Source organism: Elgaria multicarinata, chromosome 8 (genome assembly GCF_023053635.1).
Source record: "Elgaria multicarinata webbii isolate HBS135686 ecotype San Diego chromosome 8, rElgMul1.1.pri, whole genome shotgun sequence".
NCBI classification, from domain to species: Eukaryota; Metazoa; Chordata; class Lepidosauria; order Squamata; family Anguidae; genus Elgaria; species Elgaria multicarinata.
In genome coordinates, this window is record NC_086178.1 from 101656512 (window position 1) to 101678742 (window position 22231).

General features: G+C 44.1%; 1 protein-coding gene across 1 annotated transcript in view; it reads left to right on the forward strand.

Moving 5' to 3' along the window:
• OPN4 (opsin 4) overlaps positions 1-20367 on the forward strand; it is a 46571-nt gene extending 26204 nt beyond the window's left edge. Inside the window, exons 6-12 of the mRNA XM_063133109.1 lie at positions 1282-1443; positions 5277-5384; positions 8190-8367; positions 12815-12967; positions 15860-15895; positions 18085-18123; positions 20080-20367. Coding sequence (XP_062989179.1) covers positions 1282-1443; positions 5277-5384; positions 8190-8367; positions 12815-12967; positions 15860-15895; positions 18085-18123; positions 20080-20367 — 964 coding nt within the window. The remainder of the gene's footprint in view (positions 1-1281; positions 1444-5276; positions 5385-8189; positions 8368-12814; positions 12968-15859; positions 15896-18084; positions 18124-20079) is intronic.
• Positions 20368-22231: the final 1864 nt, after the last annotated feature.

A 22231-nucleotide genomic window follows, 5' to 3' on the forward strand; every position in this document is an offset into this window, starting at 1 on the left:
ACAGAACAGGAATGTGTAGTAAAGGCAGAATGCCTGTAGATTCTGAGCTAAAGTCCACATCATTTTGTTGCACACCTGATTCATTTACAAAAGGGTAGATAGTTATTACAGTGGCTGATTAGAAAGTAACTCTACTATTTATCTTACTCAGGATTAGAAGAGACAGAGGAACTGGTGTTAACCAGACTAATTTTTTTAAGATGAATGAGAAGCACGGTTGAAACTAAGAACTGACATGATGCATTAGACCAATAGTCCATCTTTTTAAGGTGTTTTTTCCCCCCACCAAGAAAAGCAGAATTTTGTAACTGGTCTAAAGTATGTGACTTATTATTTCCCTCCTGACTGGGGTCAGACCTACATCAAGCAGGATAAAATACTTTGAAAATGGTTTGAAAACTGTATAGAGTGTTTTTCCTGGGCCCCAACAGTTGTCAATATCGTTATAAACCATTTTTTAAGCGGTAGTGTAGATCTGCTACTGCCAGTCAGAGCAAGCAATACCAGGCTCAATGAACAAATAGCCAGACCTGGTGTGAAACACCTCCTTATGTTCCTTACAGACCAGGTGTGCAGAACCTCATCCCCCACAAGCCAAATCTAGCCACCTGGGGTCCCCAGATGGCCACTCCCCCTTTCCTGAACCTTCTCCCAGTAAAGGCTGGTGGCTCCATTTTCAGTGGAGCTGTGAATCTGCTCTGGGTTTCAGCACCTTGGACAGCTCCTTCAGAGTTCTGGCTGGTTCTGATTGAAACCTAGAGTGGATTCACAGCCCTCCTGACATTGGAGCCACCAGCCTTTCCCCTGAGTACCTATTGTTTGGTGGTTTCTCAGCTATGGTGCAGTTTTTCCCCCATTCTAAAAGGCTGAAATGCCTCTCCTAAGGCCTGGTTACTTAGCTTTAAAATATGCTGGTATGATTGTCCTTGTTTTTGTTGGTTTCTTTGTTTTTCGGCCCTGACCCTTTTTGCCTTTGGTCCCATCCAGCACTGGAATATGGCACGTAAGAGCTTCTCTGAAATTGAATTCAGCCCTCAGAGTGAATGATGTTCAACATCCTTAGAGGGTCCTTGCCCCTCCAAGGTGGCTTTTGCGGGACACAAGAAGCTGCAGGAGGGAAACAGGAATTGGCAAACACATCCATGCGTCAGTGAAAGTGCTTCTTTTCATTAAAGTGGATCTTTGGATCCAAGCCATTACCTGTATTTAACGACATGCTGCGTTAGCTCATCCCACATTTTTTTCTACGAGGTCATTTCTTGATATGCTTGCTTTTTCCAGGGCTGTTCAAAAAATCACTCCGGACAGCAGTAAAGAATCCCAACGACTGTTCCAAAGAATGAAGAATGAGTGGAAAATGGCCAAACTGGCCTTGATGGTCATCCTGCTTTATGTAATCTCCTGGTCTCCATATTCCGTGATAGCTCTCATGGCTTTTGCAGGGTAATTATCAATATTATGTCTATAAGGGAACAGCTATGTGACAAAATGGCCAAGCAATGATGGATCCCAAGTTTCTGATTCAGGAAGAGCCCCATGTCCTGCAGCAATAACTGGAGTTGGGCAAATAATAAATGGTGTATGTGTTAGTCATTGCCTGCTTGAGACCACAATACCTGACAACATGAACCTACCCGTACACTGCACTCAACATCTAAGGTCCTCCTCTGAGTGCCTACTCTGAGGGAAGCTCGGAGGATGGCAACAAGGGAGAGGGCCTTTTCAGTGGTGGCCCCCCAATTATGGAATGATCTCCCCGATGAGGCTCGCCTGGCGCCAACATTGTTATCTTTTTGGCGCCAGGTCAAGACTTTTCTCTTCTCCCAGGCATGTAACAGCATTTAACAACATATGCTAAGTTTGTTTGTTTTTTAATAGACCCCAGAACTGTTGTTGCTTAAAATGTTTTATACTATTGTTTTAATATTTTTTGATGGTTTAAAATTTTTGTATACTTGTTTTAATGTTCACTGTTTTGTTTTGTTTTGTAAACCACCCAGAGAGCTTCAGCTATAGGGTGGTATATAAAGTAAATAAATAAATAAATAAATAAATGTGACCTCACAGATACAGGTTTTTAGCTTTATCTGGGATCAAGCCTATGCAGACATGCAAAGAACAAAACACCATGTGATGCAGCCCTAGGGATGCTTTGACATGGTGAGTGTTCACACATACCCACCCAACCACCCTGACGATTAAAAAAATAAATAAATGCTGATTTGCTGCTGCTATTTTGTGGCAAACCACTATGGAATGGTAGAATTGCCCAATTTAGATTGAATACAATCTAACTTTGGCAATTGTAGCATTCTGTAATGGTTTGCTGCTGATTTTCAGTGGCAAATTGTTGTTTGTTTGTTTTTGCCACACATTTTGACAGCACAGCGACAGGAGTCGGTGGAGGCTGCTGCTTCTCCCTATTCTTAGGGTACTTCTAGAAGGAAGACTCCTAGCCAGGGCTGGTGCCAGACTATTTTGCACCCTAGGCAAGGCAAGCTACTTGCACCCTGCCCCAAATTGCCAACTTCGATTCAGCTGTTCAAGAAGAGTTTCTGAACTATTATATTTTCCTTTTATTATGTTTTTTCTTAAAACAGCTAATTTGTATAAAACTGTGACCCTTAAAGGGCAGTACTGCGCCCCTCTGAGGTCTGCGCCCTAGGCAGCTGCCTAGTTGGCCTAATGGTAGCACTGGCCCTGCCTGTTAGCTCTAGCATTCAGAAGCCATTGAGCAGCTATTCTCCTAAATGGCTTTTCTGTGGTAAGGAAAAAGATGGAAGAAGCAGTGAGAAAACACTGCAGGGCTACAACTAGAAGGCAGTGGCTCAGTTCAGGCAACACGTGTCTCTATACAGTGGGAAAACTCCACTCAACGATTTAGTTTTTAGGAGGTACTCACCACACATGTTCTAACTCCACCATTGTGTGACTGTGGGCTCCCATGGAGTTGAGTAAAATCCATCGTGACATTTGATTGACGATTCCTCTGCTCTCTCTCCTACCCCAGTCCTCCCGATGGTATCCCATCAGCCATTGATGCAGAAAACAAACAATAGCAGGGGCTCTCCTAGAGTGGCATTCCCTCCTTTCACCACTCTTGCCCGAGAACTCTATAGCTAGTGGGAAAAGTCCACTCAATGCAATGGAAAACTCCATTGAGCCCTCCACACAGCAGACAACACAACAGTTGTGCAGGAACTCTCCTCTGCACAGCTTAGATATTCAGTGTGGAGTGTTTTCTAAAAAAAAAACTCCACCAAGGGGTGGAGTTTTCCCTCCAGACAACGCATTTCTCAATGGTGGCATAAAAACTCCACCGTGGAGTTCTAAAACCAATGTAGAGAAACGTGTTGTCTGAACTGAGCCAATGACATCTGGATCCCCTGTAAAATTCCATGAATGAGGCATGATGTTGGCATAATAAAAAGCCCCAAAGATGCTGCTAGGACTGCAGAAATTGCCTCCAGAAAGCTCAGTCATATCTGTAGAAAGCTCTTGAAGTAGTGATTCAATAAAAATTCAGAAATTCAGTAGTGCAGAGGTCTGCCCCCCATCTCCTGATTTTGGGGCAGAGGGGTGGAAGTCCAAAATATCTAGAGATCTACGTTCTGTCCATCCTTGCTCTAAACAGCCTGACTCTTCCCCTGAGATCAGAGCGAGAGTCTCTGCTCTGCATTCCATCACTTGCCCACTGTGGAGTTCCTGCCTATTCCCCCGTGAGAATACCTTTTCCATGAGGCCTTTCCCACAACAGGCAACACCTTCTACCACACACATTCAGTACCGCAGCCACCAGGACTTTTACCTCAGACCCAACACACTTAATTCTCGAGCTGTGAGGACACACTGGCCTTTTACTCTGACCTTTGTAATTCCCCTTAGTACAGTTATCCCTATGTAACCACAAGCCATAGGCATAGGATATTATAAAACAAGTATTTATTATTATTTACATATTTATGAAGTTGAACGGTAAATATCAGCTTTAATCTCATTCACACAAATCCTAATCACTCTCTGTCTCATCACAATCTCTTTCATCACAAATTCTCTCTCTCTTCACCCTCTCCACAGACTCTGTCCCTGTCTCTGACCCTCTCTTTTTACAAGCCCTATTTACATCCCTCTCTGCCCTACACAAGCAGAGCCCCCTGTTTATATACCACACCTCATTTCCCACACCCGTACTCGCTCACTCAGCCAATCATCTTACATATGCAAATATACCATTGCACATGTCACTCTAGAACTACTTACCATAAACACATGGAGTCCTAACATTAATACACATGTATAACTACAGGTTCATAATATACATACATGAGAGCCAGTGTGGTGTAGTGGCTAAAGTGTCAGACTGGGAGTCGGGAGATCCTGGTTCTAGTCCCCACATGGCCATGGAAACCCACTGGGTGACTTTGGGCCAGTCACAGACTCTCAGCCCAACCTACCTCACAGGGTTGTTGATGTGAGGATAAAATGGAGAGGAGATGGATTGGGTTCCTTGAAGGAAAAAGGCGGGATAAATAAATAATAAATGTATCATCACACCCACGTTGGCCAAATTTAGGACCAAAGTCTATCTCCACTGTGGCACTCACACTGCAGAACTCCTTCCCAATGGGAACTCCCCACCCCATGTGATTATTTCTCTGTCAGCATCTGGCCAGTGGGTGAAGCCATTCTTGTTTCTATAGGGCTTTATCAGAGGTTATCAATGCAGACATCCATTTTACTTTACCAGTAGTTACTAATGTAGATGTTGATGTTACTTGCCGCTGGGCATTTTTTCTGCTCTTACTCCTTTAATTACCAGCTCCTTTTTGTCTTGTTTTTATGGCTTTTTTTTAAAAAAAAATGCTGGTGCTGCAGTTTAGCGACTTAAAAGAAAAAGCGTATGTACATTGTTTTACCCAGTTCATTGTTTGTGCATCATTTTGCTTTGACAGACTGTTGCTTTTCATTAGAGGCTTTTGCTTTTAGTATTCGTCTTGTGCTGTTAACTCAGCTGTTACTTTTAGACTGAACATTTCCCATATATGGTGCCGTTGGGCAGAGAGATGACCGGTCAATTGGTTCTCCATGTAAATGCACCCCCAAATTCACTTGAGGTGTGTGGAAGAGATTTTGCATGTCTGAACTCGGCCTGTGCGACTAGCACTTGGGAAATGTTTGTGGAGGAGCATTCAGATGTGGCATATATTATGTAAGAAGGAAAAAATGCTTAAACATGCCTCTGGCAGAACTGAGTCTGAAAGTGTGTTTGCTTTTAGGTACTCCCATATCCTCACACCCTTCATGAACTCCATCCCTGCAGTGATTGCCAAGGCTTCTGCCATCCACAACCCAATCATTTATGCCATCGCCCATCCCAAATACAGGTAAGCTTCACCTTTGGTCAAGAAGTGGAGCTTGCCTTAAAAGACATGTCTCCTTTAGGATGACCAGAAATAATAGAGGAGGACACAACTTTTGTACTTTTCATACAGCCTTGTATTTAACAACTTGCCTGGTAGCCAGAGGCAATGAGAAATTCCACGCAGGAGGGATGGAACTCTCCTTCCTTCTTCCACCAGTCTGGATGGTTTCCATGCTGGCTAGACAGGAAGGGAAACCCATCCCTCAGATCCATCCTTTCTTTGCCAGCACACTTGGCAGAAGGCAGACGATGTTTTGTTTTTACTAGTCTGCTAGTTTCCATGAAGGATGCAAAATTTTGCTTGTCTCCTGCATCTCCCTGCTGAATGTGACGGAGGGGACTTCCTCACCTCCATGGCCAGCATGGAAACGTAGGCTGCTAGCAATAGGCTAGTAAAATAATTCCAGGATAGTAACATTTTTGGTCTTATTTACAAGGCCATTTGAATAGCTGTGCACAAACAGGGAGTTTCAGTAGGTACAGCTTCTCTCCTACCTCATGCCCCCTCATATGCCCAACTATTAAAGGTATGGTGTAGGTAGAAGGTATGTGGCTAGTCGAGTCTTCTCCAATTGAAATGCCAAGTCAGAAAACACTGCTGGCCTTAAGTGATAATTTACTGATTTGTTGAAATCTCTTTGCTTGCTTGTGGCTGGATTCTTATTAATTTACAGTGGGACACACCAGCCCTGGATTAACCTTTAAGCAATATAAGCACGTGCTTCGCGCACCAAGGGATGGGGGCACCACAGAGTACCGGTACCATATCTGTAGCCATCTAATTTTAAGGCATTCCAGATTAAAAATCATTTTCAATAATTTTTTGCATTTTTCCTCTTATAACAGTTTTATTAAAAAAAATGCATAAAACAGTGATGAAAATTTGTATTTTTTTCTGTTGTCCTAGTTATAAGTAAGTAATTGGCTTATATTGCTTGCTGCTATTTAGTGTTAAATAAATATAATAAAAACAGTCTATATTTAATATAGTTGTGTGTTCTGGCGTGGGGGAAAGTGGCCTTGAAGAAAACTGAGTTTTTAATGTCTTATTTCACCTTCAGCACTTACTGAGTCTTAATGTCTTGCCAGCTAAGCAATGGAAGGGCCAAGGGGGCACCATTGTTGCGCTGTGTTTAGGGCATCAACTGACCTTAATCCGGCCCTGGTACAGACCAATACACTGAGTAGCACAATAAGTCTGCAGGAGAGAGAGAGAGAGGGAGAGAGAGAGAGAGATTCCCCCTCCCCATTTAGAAGCCCTTCTTCTGGAAGCACCCTCCATTTCAGTGACGCTTTTATGTGCAAGTTTGTATGAAAGATCAGATTGTTTTATTGATAGCAAGGGGGGGGGGCAAGGCAACAGAAGCAGATGCACTGGTTGTCCAGATGCTGCACATGATCTGCTCATCACACGGAAATGCTGCCAAGCGAAATTTGTTTATTTTTATTTAAAACATTTCTTGGCCACCTTTCAGCGTAAAAGCCCTCCCAAGGCAGGGCACAACAATAAACCACATCATAAAAACAGCTGTGATCTTAAAAATGATTAAAACCAACAACAATGAAAACAGTAAGAACGGAATAAAAGCAGCAAGGAAATTAAGTTACAACCATTCTCCTCCATCATGGGATTGCTTTTCCAGGTAGCCCCTCTGGCCAGTAGGCCTGATAACTAGGCAGCTCCCTTCTCCTCCCCCCATCTGGGAAGAGAGGCTTAAGTTGATGCCAAGCTACGCAAGGGTGCTGCTGTTCTTTCAATAACAAAATCACAGTGTGGAAGGAGTCATTGCTTAGGGTGAAGCTCATGTGAAACAGAACTGGCCCTTTGCATCATTCTTTTCCGGATGTTCTGGATTCCAACTCCCATCATCCCCAGCCAGCATGGTCCATAGCCATGCTGACTGGGCATGATGGGCATTGTAGTCCAACCATCTGGGGTGTACCTGGTTGGGGAAGGCTGCTTTACACTATGCCGTGAAGGCTACCCACTTTTTGCAGTTGGGCTTATAGGGGTTTTTCTACTGTTGCATTTACCACACTCTAATCCAGCAAGGGAGATACCTACGTGGACCCAGTTTATTTGCATTGCTCAGGGATTGGGAACCACATGTGCGAAGGCTAGAAGTGTGCCCTTTCAGATGTAAGGTTTCTGTTGCAGCCTCCCAACATGACTCTCAGTGCAGATGGGAAAACATATCTCATTGTATTGTGTAATGATGAAAGTATACACTGTCAGCCATATGCCTCTGACTCTACAGATGTGTGTAGGTTTTACAGTGTGGCTTAGAGTGGTAAGCGGCTGTTACTGCAGCTGAAACTCTCCCCACGGCCTGAGTTCGATCCCAGCGGAGGCTGGTTCTCAGGCAGCTGGCTCAGGTTGACTCAGCCTTCCATCCTTCCGAGGTCAGTAAAATGAGTACCCAGCTAGCTGGGGGAAAGGTAACTGCGACTGGGGAAGGCAATGGCAAACCACCCCACTACAAAGTCTGCCAAGAAAACGTCAGCGAAAGCAGGCGTCCCTCTTGGAGTCAGCAATGACTCAAGTGCTTGCACGAGAGGTTCTTTTCCTTTCCTTTACAGTATAGTGGTATCTGCCTGCCATTTCCTTTTATAATGTTAGAAGTCTCTCTCCCTTAATGAATATACATTTTTAGCTAGTGCAGAATAGAATTAGGATATTTTTGTATGTGTAGGGCATGTTCGTGTATGTTTCGGTTCTATTTTGGTAGGGAAGAAAAATTGATTGATTGAATTTGTTATCTGTTAGAATGGCGATTGCAAAGTTCCTCCCATGCTTGGGACCTCTGCTAAGAGTTTCCCACAGAGACTCCAGATCTTCCAGCTACCCTTCCACCAGACGCCTCACTGTAACCAGCCAGTCCTCTGATATAAACGGGCTGCCAAGAGGAAAACGAAGGCTGTCCTCAGTCTCAGACAGTGAATCGGTAAGGAAATCCTTCATCTACCTTGTCTTAGTATATAACAACAAGGAAGGGGCATACAATAAGCCAGCATAGAGCTTAGTTGTGGCAATGCCTCCAGTGTTAGATACACAGGATCTTGAGCAAATGACCCTTGGTGATTTTAAAAGAAAGAAAGAAAGAAAGAAAGATTTGGCCATAGGAGCCATTTTCAATTAACCATAGTAAATCATTATATCTGAACCCAAAAGTGTGGTTAATCTTAATTATGGTTGGAAGTTGGCTTGTTTCAGTAAACCATAGTTAACCCTAATCATAGTTTGTCAGGGTCTGGGTGCATTGCTAAACTGTGGTTTGTTAAAAGGTGAATGTGTCTGACCGCCTCCTTGCAACCATGCTGGTGGAGGAAAGGGCACAAGAGCCCAAGGCTTGTTCACGTAATGATAAGCCATCATTTATTGTTATGTTCAAATGTAATTGATTGGTAAGTGTAGTCCGTTTTGGTGTTTTGGAGAACTTAGATTTAGAAGTTGATATGTGTTACATATCTGAATGTCAGCTGCTAGTGACAAACAGGGACTATGGCACTTTGGTGCTGCATGTGAGCTTCTGACAAGACTTGGGTGTCTGCTTTTTGAAACAGAATTCAATTATATTAATACTAGTAGCACTTTAAAATTCATTCTAAATTTTGTCAGACTCCAACTCCCGTCAGCACCACTCAGCATGGCCAATGGTCAGGGATGATGGAAGTTAGTGGGTGGGACCAGCAGCATATGCAATGACGGGGACAGAGCCAGCAGGTGCAATCTCCCTCCAGACATTTAATCTACATGTGTTACCAAATGTGGCCGAAGGGCGTGCATCTTGGTCAGTAGCCACCATGGTTAGAAACGGTTCACATGACATGCGAAGCCATAATGTTTAGCTCAAAATGCTTAACCACCGTGGCTTAACAGGTCGTCTGAGCAGGGTCACAGAGACACACATATATCTTAAACTATTTTAAACAATTAACAAAAAGAAAAACCCAGGACTTGATTAAAACCACATTGTATGAGTGAAGAGGAAGATCTTAACCTGGCACTGAAAAGATAGTGCCAGACAGCCTTCATTGGGGAGATAATTCTATAATTGGGGCGGGGGCACCACCGAGAAAGCCCTCTCCCTTATTGCCACCTTCCAAACTTCCTTCAGAGGAATCACCTGGAATAAGGCCTTAGATGATGAATGTAGTATATGGGGTAGGTTCATGCCAGGAGAGAGGTATTACTCAAGGAAGGCATCTCATCACTGCAACAATAACAAGACCTGCAGCCCTCACAAGGGTATAGGGTGTACTTTAATGAATTGAACGCTAATGCTTTTGTAGGTAAAGCAGACTGTATTTAGAAGATTTCCTGGCAGATTTAGACCAATTGACAAATCCATCAAATGACACCCCGCCCCACCTCTCACACAAGCTCTGGACAGCTTGCTGCTTCACTGCTAAGTACCACCACATGTTCTTCCTTGTGCAGAAGCCGGATGTAGTTCTGCACTGGGGAGTCAGAGACTCTTCTCCTGTGCTATTAAAGGCACATTATTGTGGTATTTTGTGTGTGTGTGTGTGTTTAAGACAAGACCTAAAAACACAAAAATGCTATTATGTCCTCTAAGCTGTTACATTTCTCAGCTAATGTGTTTTTTAGGGCAAGCTGGCATGCTCTGAATTCTTACAGGGGCTTTCCGCTGTGATGGTTCTGAACTCCATATATTTTATATCGCGATTTAAAAACCAACAAACCAGATCTTGTTAAAAGAAATCAACTTGGAGAGTCTATTTTCATTTTACATATACATGTATAAAGGACACCATAATGGGCCTTTTCTTTTCAGAAAGGTCAACATCTCTCAGTCCTCTCCTTATACCTAAGGATAAGTACTCTGATGGGATGGAAGCATGTAAATAAAAACCAATTCCTGAATTATGTTTCTTTGTCACATTTCAATGGGACCATGTAGATAGGAATGGGCTTCATGGGTCTCTTTGAATTCTATGGGACAAAGTAAGTGGGCTGCAATCAGCAAGGGTTATGGAAGAGAAGCAAAATTGGGAGTCTCTGAATATACTACCAATGTGCCATTAAACAGTATAGTCCCATATGGCTGCCATTCACTCCTATAGAAAAAGGCAAGAATGTTCATCATTTTGGGAATGTTGTTTACAAATGGAAAAGTCAGCTAAGAGATATTACAAACATAGAAAGAAAATGCTGTACTTAGGAAAACTATCCTGGTGACCTCCTTGGAAGAAGGGTCCTTTGACCCTTGGCTTTTCAGTATGAGTCTTTTAACCTGCACCTTTACTGAAGTTTCTACTCCGGATTCTTTGCAGGATTAAGATAGTCTCCTTTACACAGGGTTTTCCTAGCTCCCCCACTCCCCGCCTTTCTTTCTCTGCCTTTCTTTATGTTTCATTATACAGCCACTAGATGGCGCTGTGGTATAGCAGAATTAGGTAAATACACAAGAGTCTCATTCGGCCATTTCTAAATTATACCACTCTTTCCTCAGTCTAAAAAACCTGAGGAAATGTTGCAAAGAGTGGGAGAGGCCCTGGATGATGACAATGTTGTGTACAGGACCCTCAAACTACTGTGAGTTAGGAAACATGAGTGTATAATAAGAGCCTCATGTAGAACCATCTGTCAGGGATGCTTTAGGGTGGATTCCTGCATTGAGCAGGGGGTTGGACTCGATGGCCTTGTAGGCCCCTTCCAACTCTGCTATTCTATAATTCTATGAAAGTGCTTCAACACAAAGTCTGAGTCCCAAAATCAAGAAACTATTGAAACTGAGTCTCCCTAACCAGAATACCCCCTCCCCAAATCTTCAGCACCTGAGTCAGATTCCACCAAGCATCTTCACCCGCAAGGGCCTCATGCTTTAGAGAGCCTATTTGCCAATGCAGGTGACATACCAGGTGAGAACTATTGGGGTGGCAATGGACTGCTAGGTTCTAGGATGGAATACCACCCCTTTAAGTTTCTCCACTCACAACAAGGGGGAGGAGCCTGGACTAGGAAGTACAGAAGGGCTCGGTTGGGCTCCATATCTTAGTCCTCTTCAAACATGGGCTCACCTGTTATAAATCAGCAGGTGAGCTGGAAGGGCCAGGAACTGTGCCAGCTTGCTCTGTCACCACATGACTGGCCCCATCCCATGCCAGCAGCTGTGCACAGATATGGATGTCTTCAAAGAAGGAGCCTTTGTGTGCATTGCTGTAGATGTGAAGGTGCCACATGATCAGGAAGCCTACATAATCGGGGTTCCTGCTCATGTGAAGGTTTGCATGTACAGTAGTCAATGTGAAGTCTTCCCCTCTTTGCAGGTGTCTGTGTCAATGCAGGGATTTTGGGACTGGGGAAAGTTAGTGTGGCCCCTCCTGCAGCTTTCACATGTCAGCCCACACTTGAGGAAAGCTATTCCTGGAGCAAGATATCTGTCTGAGGTTCTGAACTATGCTGACTGAGTGTGGTAGGGTCAGCCCCCCACTCCACCCCAGAGCCTCCTTTTATTCCATGGACTCATTCTCATGGTCAGGATAGGACAAAATTATATGATGCCTAGTGATCAATGTCAAGGGTGGAAGCTTCACTAATACATAGAAAAGGACCATATCGGAGAGGAAGGTTTAGTCTATCCCAGGGTTGTCAAACTTGGTTTATCTGAGGGCTGGATTCCCCCACCAGCCCCAGACCAATGCTGCAGGCCAGATGATGTCATGTTGGGGCTCCACCTTCTGCCCCTGAAGCACTTCTCCCTCCCTGAAATCATCTGGTTTTTCCCCACCGCCCATACCCATTTAGCTATTCTCCACACGAAGACATGGAACTCTGTGCCTCTCTCTGCATGGGGAATAGGACTTGGGCAGCCATTGGAGGAGCAGCTCCTCCAGGAGCCAGCTGTGTCCCTGACCTCATGTCCACTTGTCATGAGATGATGAGCAGTGTGCAAAGCCTGTGGTGGAGAAAGTTCATTAGTGATCAGAGATAACAGCAGGGATTCCTTTCACCCAGGCGGTGGGGGCTTGGAGGCAGGCACCCTCTGTGGGCCAGATGGGGAACTTCTGCAGGTCAGATTAGGCCCACAAGCCTGAGGTTCCTCATCCCAAGTCTAACCTTTTCCCTGATTTTTTTGTACAGCACTTTTATTTCCAATGGAGGTACACTCAAAGATGCAAACTATACACACACACGTCCCATTTTCAGCTAGACGGGGTACTTGCCCTCCAGAACCAGCCTTACCACTTGATTCTGTCGCTATGGTAAACCCTCCCTGTGTGGCAGGATTTGTTGACGCTCCTTTCCTATTTCTAGCTCTTTTTATGTGTTAACATCTATTTGGCACCAAACTTTAGTGGTTAAGGGAAAGTCATTGAACCTACTGAGAATCTATAAAAGCCTTCATCTTGGTATTATCACTGCAGGATTGGACTGACACAGAGGCTGACCTCTCTAGTCTGAACTCCAGAGGCACTAGCGGGCAAGTTTCCTATGAAATGGGCCAAGACACTGCAGAAACGCATGACATCAAAGTCAAACCTAAAGTGAAAAGCCATGATTCGGGGATTTTTGAAAAGGTAACTAAACGCTGCATTGTCAAATTAGACAAGCTCACAGATGTCTGCCTCGTTCCATATAATATTCTACATCAGTATTTTTTCTCTCTCTCCATCATTTCCTCCCAAACACCTTTACTGACCTCTGTAGGAGGGGTGTCATTAGAAAACTCAACAGCCTATGCTTTGTCTGCCTGTGACCTTTCAGTTGTGAGAAATTCCCCCTCCAAAAAAACCCACCCATGTTCCCCTGGTGTAGGCATCTGGTGCCCTCCAGATGTTTTGTACTACAACTCACAAAAGCCCCAGCCAGTACGGACAATCATCACTAATTATGTGAGTTTTAGTCCAAAACATCAGGGGGGTGGGGTTTGCTCCTTCCCTATAGAAATCTCAGCAAGGCTGCATACAGATGCAGGTTTGAATGCCTTTGTGACATCACTCCAGTCTCCTCCCACTTCTATTACCTATTGGCCTAATTCCAATCTCCAGCACTAACTCACCGTCAGCTGCTTCACGTTTCATCTTGTTTGTTCAAAAGTATGAGCCCAGTCCTCTCTCATTCACACCTCTGGATTTTGCTTTTCACATCTGCTGCAGCAGCTTTGGGGCAGTTCTGCAGCACAGGAGACTGCATGTCCAAGACCACTAAGATTTGAAGGAGGGGGTTTACAGGAGCATAAAGTGACAAGCACTTTTTAATAGAAAAGCAACTGAATATGAAACCGGTCCGCATTCCCACTCACATTTCTATCATTCGATGGGCACTTGTCAGAAGTCTTGATAGGTCCTCAAATCTCAGAACTCGATGTTTGTCACAAGCCAGAGGAACGGCACCGAGTTTGAAGAACAATGACAGAATTCTTCTGCCCAGCATGTAGCATCAAGTATTTCTTATGCAGCTGAGATTTTCGGAGTGGAGTCAGGTGGGATGGGGAGGTGGTTTTGGACTACCTTGGGGAGGCTGTATGCACGTGGAAGCATTTGTTTGTGAGTACAAATTATGGCAGAAGAGGAGCTGTGGCTTACTGATGTGTCGTAGCCCTCCCAACCTCTATCCCATATGCTTAAGTTTAGATCTGCCTGGAGCTGGCTGTCAGTTATGGGTGCTTAGGGTGACCCTATGGAAAGGAGGACAGGGCTCCTATATCTTTAACAGTTGAATATAAAAGGAATTTCAGCAGGTATCATTTGTACGCATGCAGCTCCTGGTGAAATTCCCTCTTCATCACAACAGCTAAAGCTGCAGGAGCCCTGCCCTCTTTCGTATCTGGTCATGCTAGGCGGGGCTCCTGCAGCTTTAACTTTGGGATGATGAGAGAATTTCACCAGGTACTGCATGCCTACAAATGACACCTGCTGAAATCCCCTTTTCTATACAACTGTTAAAGATACAGGAGCCCTGTCCTCCTTTCCTTATGGTCACCCTATGGGTGCTGCCTTTTTATTGCCCCCCCCCGCCACTCCTGTGGCTTGCATAGCAGCCTGGCATGCACAAGTATACATGCATGCACAAGCATGCACTAGTGTATGGTGTAGTGGTTAGGAGTGTTGGGCTAGGATGCAGGGAATTCAAGGTCTAGTCCCCACTTGGCCATGAAGGACTCTGGGTAACTTTGGTCCAGTCACTGGCTTTCAGCCTAACCTACCTCACTGGGTTAACGTGAGGAGAAAGGGGAGAGGAGAAAGACCATGCAAGAGGGGGCAAAGGCAGGATATAGATGTAACCATGAATAAATAAAAAATAATAATAATCAATAAAAATAAAGTTTAACAGGTGAAGCTTTTCCTACCATTTATCTCTCCACTGGGGAAAATGCCATTCTGTGTCCTTCATGTCTGCATGTCAGGTTGATCTGAAAGCCAGGGGGAAATGTGATGGCCCTAGTGAGTATGGGGTGGGGTGGGGTATAACACCCAGCATTCTATTTCTAGCTCTCCCTCACTATGTGTGCCCATAAGGGCAGCTTTGGCAGAATATGCACCTGGTTTTATTTTTATTCTCCCATTGTTACTCTTGCATTTTGGCTTCTTTTTATATGGTGGCTTTTTGTTTTGGAAAATCCAAAAGACGGTTTCACTTCCCTGCCCCTGCTGTCGTGTGCCATAAGTAATGCATTCCTATAAATAGTGGCCAGAGGGGAACAAAGCAACATTGTGTGCAGCCAAGACTGTTGCTAGTGTGTTCCCTCTCCCTGGCCCCCACCCCAGCCCTGCACAAAACACACACTTCATTCAGCTTCTTTCTCGTGGGACTCTGTTGGGTGCCTTTGTTTGTGCAAGGGCTTCCTTTTGCACTTGGTGCATTGTGCCTTTTTACCACTGGCCCCTTATCATCCATTTCCCTGCTTTCTCCCTTGTATGCTCATAGTTCAAAGGTGTTCAAATTCAGCAATGCAGCCCCATTGTTACACACTTCTTGATGTTTGTTTGCCGGTTGTAGCTTATATGCACCTGCTGCTCTTCCATGATTGACTTCTGTCTACTGAAATAATCTCAGACAGCCCCTCCAACTTCATTGGCTGCTGCTGGGTGGGACAGGATGAAATAGGATGGGGCTGGCCTATGGAACGGGGAATAATCGTATATTTGGACATATATTTCACTGTGCAGTCCTGGTCCTACTCCTGGGATGGCATAAAGAATATCCAATAACTGGCCATTTTTCATCCCTCTCCTGTGAAGTCCCCTCGTTTTCATCCAATACTCAACTTCACTTGCAGCTGGCCTGTCATAGTTACACCGCGTGCAACACAAATTACCGTTAGTGAAGGAGTACATAACCATAACTTGTGTATGGAATTATCCTGGTCATATAGCAGGGTAGAACCATGCTGTGAAGGAGTGTAAAAAGATGCAACACTAAGAATTGTTTGTGCTGCTACTGTGTCTCTTTCTTCCCTTCTTTTATAGATTTCAGTGGATGCAGATGATGTTTCTGTGATGGAGGTGAATATCACTGTATACCATTTACCTCTGTGGGATGAATATTTCATGTGAATTTTCAAAGGGGCAGTGGGACAGACAAGGAAAGCAAGACAATGATACCATATACTGAACTCCTTCCATTTGAGATGCCTAATACATGCTAATTTTTCACATCCTGTTATAGAGGTTCTCCACATTGGTGGTGGGGGGATGGGACCCCTATCCTTACCAGGCCTTAGATCTTTTTGCATTCACAATGGGCTCGTTCAGACGGCAACCAAGGGCAACCATGTGATTTTGAATTGAAAAGGGAATGCTATTGAAAAGACTAGGCTGCAATGAAACAGCACCATCTACTGGCAGAATAAATCCCACCATAAATAGATACCCGGAGGGGATCTACATTAGTATATGAAACGTTGTTTTTACAGTCATTGAATGGTTTGTTTTTGAACAATTTAAAACGGAGCAATTTTTAAAATGTTTACTTACTTTTCTCTTTCCGTGGGAATGCATTCCTTCTGGCCACACTAAGAAAAGAAATCTGTTTGTTCTTTTCCCCCATCTGCCAATTTCCCCTCCCACTTCCTCTTCTCTCAGAGAATCCTCCACCAGCAAACAATCCAGCAATTAGCCTCCCAAAAGTGAAACTAAAAATGTTTTCAAAAAATAGACTTGAAAGAAAAAAACGGCTCCAACTTTGGGCACGGAAATTACATAAACATGCCCCCAGGAATGCGATTGGCTAATTAAGAACTACAGGAAACCCATTTAATACGATGAAATCGGCCACATCATACCAAATAGAATGACTTATTTCAGAGAAGTTCAAAATAAAAACCGGAGAACAGACAACAATAAAACATCACAAACTGAACGTCATGTGGCAAAATACTACCAAACACACACTTAAAAACGGTAAGACACTTTTTAACTTGACTAGTGTAGATCCCCTCCAGATTATCTTTGTATTATAAAAACACAGGATTACTGGGGGGAACTGCAGGAGACATCCTGGCTGTTGACAACATCATGAAACCAGCCCACAAACTTCCATGAGCAGCCACTATGCTATAAATTGATTATTTAGAGAAGCCCATAGTTGAAATAACTTACTGGTTCCTTCTGCACTATAATGTATCAGCAGTGCCAGTAGTAGTACATATTATTATACTTCATAGCTCAGTATCTGCTTCTTGGTGTAAATTTTAAAACCTGCTATATAGGGAACATAGTTTCCCATTCATGGAACTGACTTGTTTGCCATTGCATATTCCATGGCCTGGCTGTTCCTTAGAAAATGTTTGTTGTCCTTTCACTAGTGCAGCAATTTCCTTCCTTCCTTAGCTCCAACAGTCCTCTCTACTACCATCTAGCAGGGGATTAGTTTTCACTTTGCATAGCTGGAAGAGTTGCTTGTGGACAGGGGCATAAGCCTAGAGCAATCCATTATCTCACAGCCTCTGTTCTCCTGTTTAATAGGAATAATAATTATTCTAACTCATGGTCTCATTGCTGGAATCACACCCCACCCCCATCCTTAGTACATGTACACACAGTGGTGTAATGGTGAATTTAGAAGTGCAGGTGCTCATGATCACAGTCCTCATAGCCAGGCCCCCAAGGGAAGTCCAAAAATTGCAAACAGCTGTGTCAATCCATATCAACAAACCAGTTCTAGGTGTTTCCACCTGCCAAGAGTAGGTCTTTTGTAAAGCTAGTAGGTCTTAATGGTCCATTCAGGATCAAACCACCCCCAAAATAATTTGCATTACAAATGAGAACAATATATTGTTGCAGGGAAAATGTGTCTCCCCCACAAACTACTGTGAGGATTGAAGCTAATCTCTGAGGGAATAGGGCATTCAGAGAGGAGTGGCAGGTAACATCAGCGTCCCTGCTAATAAAAACATGCCAGCACTGCATTTCTGTGAGCTGTGACTCCACTACATCACTGTGTACATGCAATTAAGGCTGCAATCCTGCGGCCACTTTAAGTCAAACCTACATCTAAGTAAACAGGGTTAGACTGGAACTTTACTGGGATTTAGAAAACATACGTCAGAACAGCTAGTGATTTAATATAGATTATTCAAAAATTGCATGATTCAAAAATTACTATTCCAATGATCACGTTCAAAACAAATGCAGAGATTTGTCCACATAACTAGAACATTTTGCACAGTTCATTATTCATTCTGTTTCTATAGGACTTACCCTTTGGAACTTATATCTTTGAAGATAGCCTGGTAAGTTACGTTCCACGTTTTATTAATAGCTTGTGGCATGGACAATTTGTCTCTCAATAGCGTAGGGCTGAGCAGGCATATTTCCAGTGTGCACAAAAGGGTTGGAGCCTGCTAACATGTCTTGGCCAAAGAATCTGGTATGAGCATTTAGTAAAGCCACGAACCAAAAATGTCAGAGGAGGGGGGTAAGAAAGATGTGGTTAGCTGCCAAAAATGTCTCCATTTTTCAGATGCTCCACCAGCCTTCCATAACCTGGTATTCTTCAGATGTTTTGAGTATTCTCCATGTTGTCGGGCTGATGAGAGCTGAAGTCCAAAACATCTGGGAGGCACCAGCTTGGGGAGGGCTGTGCTACACACTGTCCCTGTTTCAGCTTGAGTTGTATGCTGCAACTGGTGGCCTCAGATAGGTATCTATGTTTGCATTAAAAGACACCTCCAGACTGTTCAATTTGGCTTGGATAAACATCATGATCCAGGTTCGGATTCAGATCAGCTACACGTATACAAGGAGTTCCATCACTACATTTAGTTGATTTGGTCTGCTGTAGATAACAATCCTACAAGAAATTAATAGTTGATTTGGTAACAATTTGATGTACTGGTGACTGTTAACTTAACAAAAAGTCTAATCTTCTTCACAAAACTTTAATATGAATCCTGGTTTGTGTGCTATGTAGTGGTAGAGATCCGAGGCAATAGAAAAGAACTGTATCACTTCAGACTGTAAAGGGGGCGGGGTGTCACATGATTTAATGCTCATCTACATAAAAATAACAAACCCCTTCCTTGCATTTAGAAAAGTAGCATAGCAGGGACGAGTTTAGGCTAGAACTTTTCTACCTGTTGCACTTGTATCTCCTCCTATCTGCAGCCTGAAGTAGTACAATGCTCTCTGCCATAATATTATGGTGTGTAGACCAGGCCTTGTTCTTAAGGGTAGAATCCAACTAAAGTTCTACTCAGAGTAGACCCATTGAAGAGAATGGGACTTGGGTTAGTCGGCCGCCTTTTGTGGGGCAGGTGTCTCGTAGAATGTCCCATGCCTTAAGAGCTGAATGACAGGCAGGGATTCAAGAAGCCTTTCCATCAGTGCATCTTCCTGCTGAAAAACCTTCAGCTGTTCTGCTTATCATCCTAGTGCTGGTGTGGAGAGCCCTGCCAGAAAAGAAGAGGTTAGAAACCCTCCTCAACATGTTGCAAATGGTAGTATCCCACTTTGTTCTTGGTATTTTATTCTGGGCTCCATCACACCAACTTTTTTTTCCTGGTTTGCCTCCACAATTTCCACCTCCGTTTCATTAGCAGGTCAAGCTAATGGTCCCTTTCACGTGTGTTTGTGGTATCACCACTGCACCAGTGAAATCTCCTTCGCTTGTTTGCTCTCCCATTCCACCCTGCCCCACCCCGCCCCTACTCCTTCCCCCTCCAGTTCATTGGTTCTTGTTGTTCAACTGAGTCAGAACAAGCCCGTTTGTTTGACATGGCATGCTGGAGGAGGAGAACCACCCCACCCTTCTCTTTCATCAGCTAGACCTCCCTTCAAAGCACACCCACCCAACAAAGGACATAGCGCAAGGACAGCAATACATGGGGGTGTAAGGGTGCTTTAGTCCCGCATGGAGGAAATAAACCGGACTTTCCCCACTCTAGGAAAACACAGAAAATGGAGGGGAAGAGGTGGGGTGACTGCAGGACAGGCACGCCGTGATGTGAGTATCACACTGCAAACCAGGCATGACGAGAGTGCAATAAAACGCTGGAGTGATGGAGCCCCTTTCTGCCCTTTACTGACTCCGCTTCTCACGTGTACATTGTTCTGAGGCCTGGTTTGACTTTGCAGGGTGGATTCTCAGAATGTGTTTTTAAAAAACATGTGTTGCTTTTTCTTTTCATGGGCTGTTGATGACTCAGCCATGTCACGTGTTTACATTTACTCTTTGATGCTTGCTTAAGACAGGTGAAGACCTGAACCCTTTTGGACTGAGAGGGGAAGACTCTTATTACAGACGGCCTACTGCAGCCCACATCCCTAGCATTATAGTGACCTTCAGCAACGTCCAGAGAACAGAACTGCCTTTGGAATCCAGCCCTGATGCCTCGTACTCCAGGAATAGTGGCTATAGCTGGGAGAAAAATTCCAGCAGCCGGCTAGAATGGCTGTGCCAAGGTAGTGCCTTCACTCCTACCTCAGAAACAAACATGTGTCAGCTTAGTGTAGAAAACCTTCCAAAACTTCTTTGAACTGGGGGATGAGGAGGAAGGGGGGGGGGGGGCAATACAAATCACCACCTTTCCTTTCCTGTCAGGATTCAAAATCAGTTCTGTAAAACTACAAAGGAAGGAAAAGGAGCAAACACTTCATCCTTTTATGACAGTTTGTTTTCTATGTTAGTGATTATTTCCACTCCTACCTTCAGGCCAAGAACAAGATTATTCTTTGGATCTGGAGAGATGGTTTGAGACTCCACTCAAGGGCTAGCACGGGCCGACTACTGGCAGCCCAGTGGCCAAGCCCGGCCTCCAGAGACTTTCTGTCTGGACCCATGGCCTCTGGTCCCAACAACAACCCCCTCATTTTCTTTCTCCTTTACCCAGACACGCCCTCCCTACAGTGTGATTTGCAACAGTAGTTCTATCAGAGCCATTCCCCTTTTCCCACATCAACTACACAAGCCTAGGCCAAGGCATTTTGCTGCCTGAGGAGAAAGACAAGACGGTCGAGCTGCCTTTTTCACAACCTCCCCCACACAGAAGCTGACTGCAATGGCAGTTGAATCATGTCTCTACGCTGGGGTCCGCATCCTAGTGTTGGTCAGCACCTAAAAGATTCGGCACCAAAAAGCCCATAGGCTATTAGGGTGACCATATGGAAAGGAGGACAGGGCTCCTGTATCTTTAACAGTTGCATAGAAAAGGGAATTTCAGCAGGTGTCCTTTGTATGCATGCAGCACCTGATGAAAGTTCCTCTTCATCACAACAGTTAAAGCTGCAGGAGCTATACTGCAGCTATACTGTGACCAGATTTAAAAGAGGGCAGGGCACCTGCAGCTTTACCTGTGGTGATGAAGAGGAAATTTCACCAGGTTCTCCATATATACAAATGACACCTGCTGAAATTCCCTTTTCAATACAACTGTTAAAGAAACAGCAGCCCTGTCCTCCTTTTCATATGGTCACCCTACCATAGGACACAAATCTGCTTATGCTACTTCATATCTACATATGCAAATATAGAAACAATTACAATAATGTGTTTAAATTTTACAGGTGTTAAAGGCAGCCAATTAATTTCTCATCTGAGTATTCTCAAATAAAATTGGTTGATTTGCACCCTGCCCAGATCATCTCAAACCAATGAAAAAAGTTTTTTCTCAGCATTATTATTATTATTATTATTATTATTATTATTATTATTATTGTTGTATTTATTTATATCCTGCCTTTTGCCCAATGCTGGGCCTCAAGGCGGCATTACAAAATTCAAAACATATACATTAAAAACCTATAGAAATATACAAAAGTTAAAAGTATATTAAACATATTCCAATATTTAAACATGTAAACATTTAAAATGACAATTTTAAAAGTTCTAGGCACAGACAGAGGTCCAGATCATTCACCAAAGGCCTGCTGGAACAAAAAAGTCTTTGCCTGCTTTGTAAAGCACATCAGGGAGGGAGCCAGTCTAGCTTTCCTGGGAAGAGAGTTCCAGAGTACTGGAGCAGCCACCGAGAAGGCCCTCTGTCACATTCCCACCAGGTGTGCCTGTGATATTGGTGGGACTGAGAAAAGGGAGGTAGGGAAAGATATTGGAGGGTGGGTGATGTGGCAGCATGTAGGGAGAGGAGAGTTAAGCTGCAGTCCCCCTTGAAAATTTCCCCCCAAAATGGTAATTAAGCTGGGGGGGGGGGCATTCTATTGGCTTCAGCGGACAGTCAGGGCTCTGGGACCCTTGGAAATGCAAAAGTCCCATGAGCCCAGGCCTAGCAACACCTCTGCTTCCTAGTCCACTGCACCTGAGAAAAGTTTTAGGGAGCACAGCAGGGCAGGCTGCATGGCACATGCACACATAGAGATCTGTTCTCCAACATCTCACTGCCATTT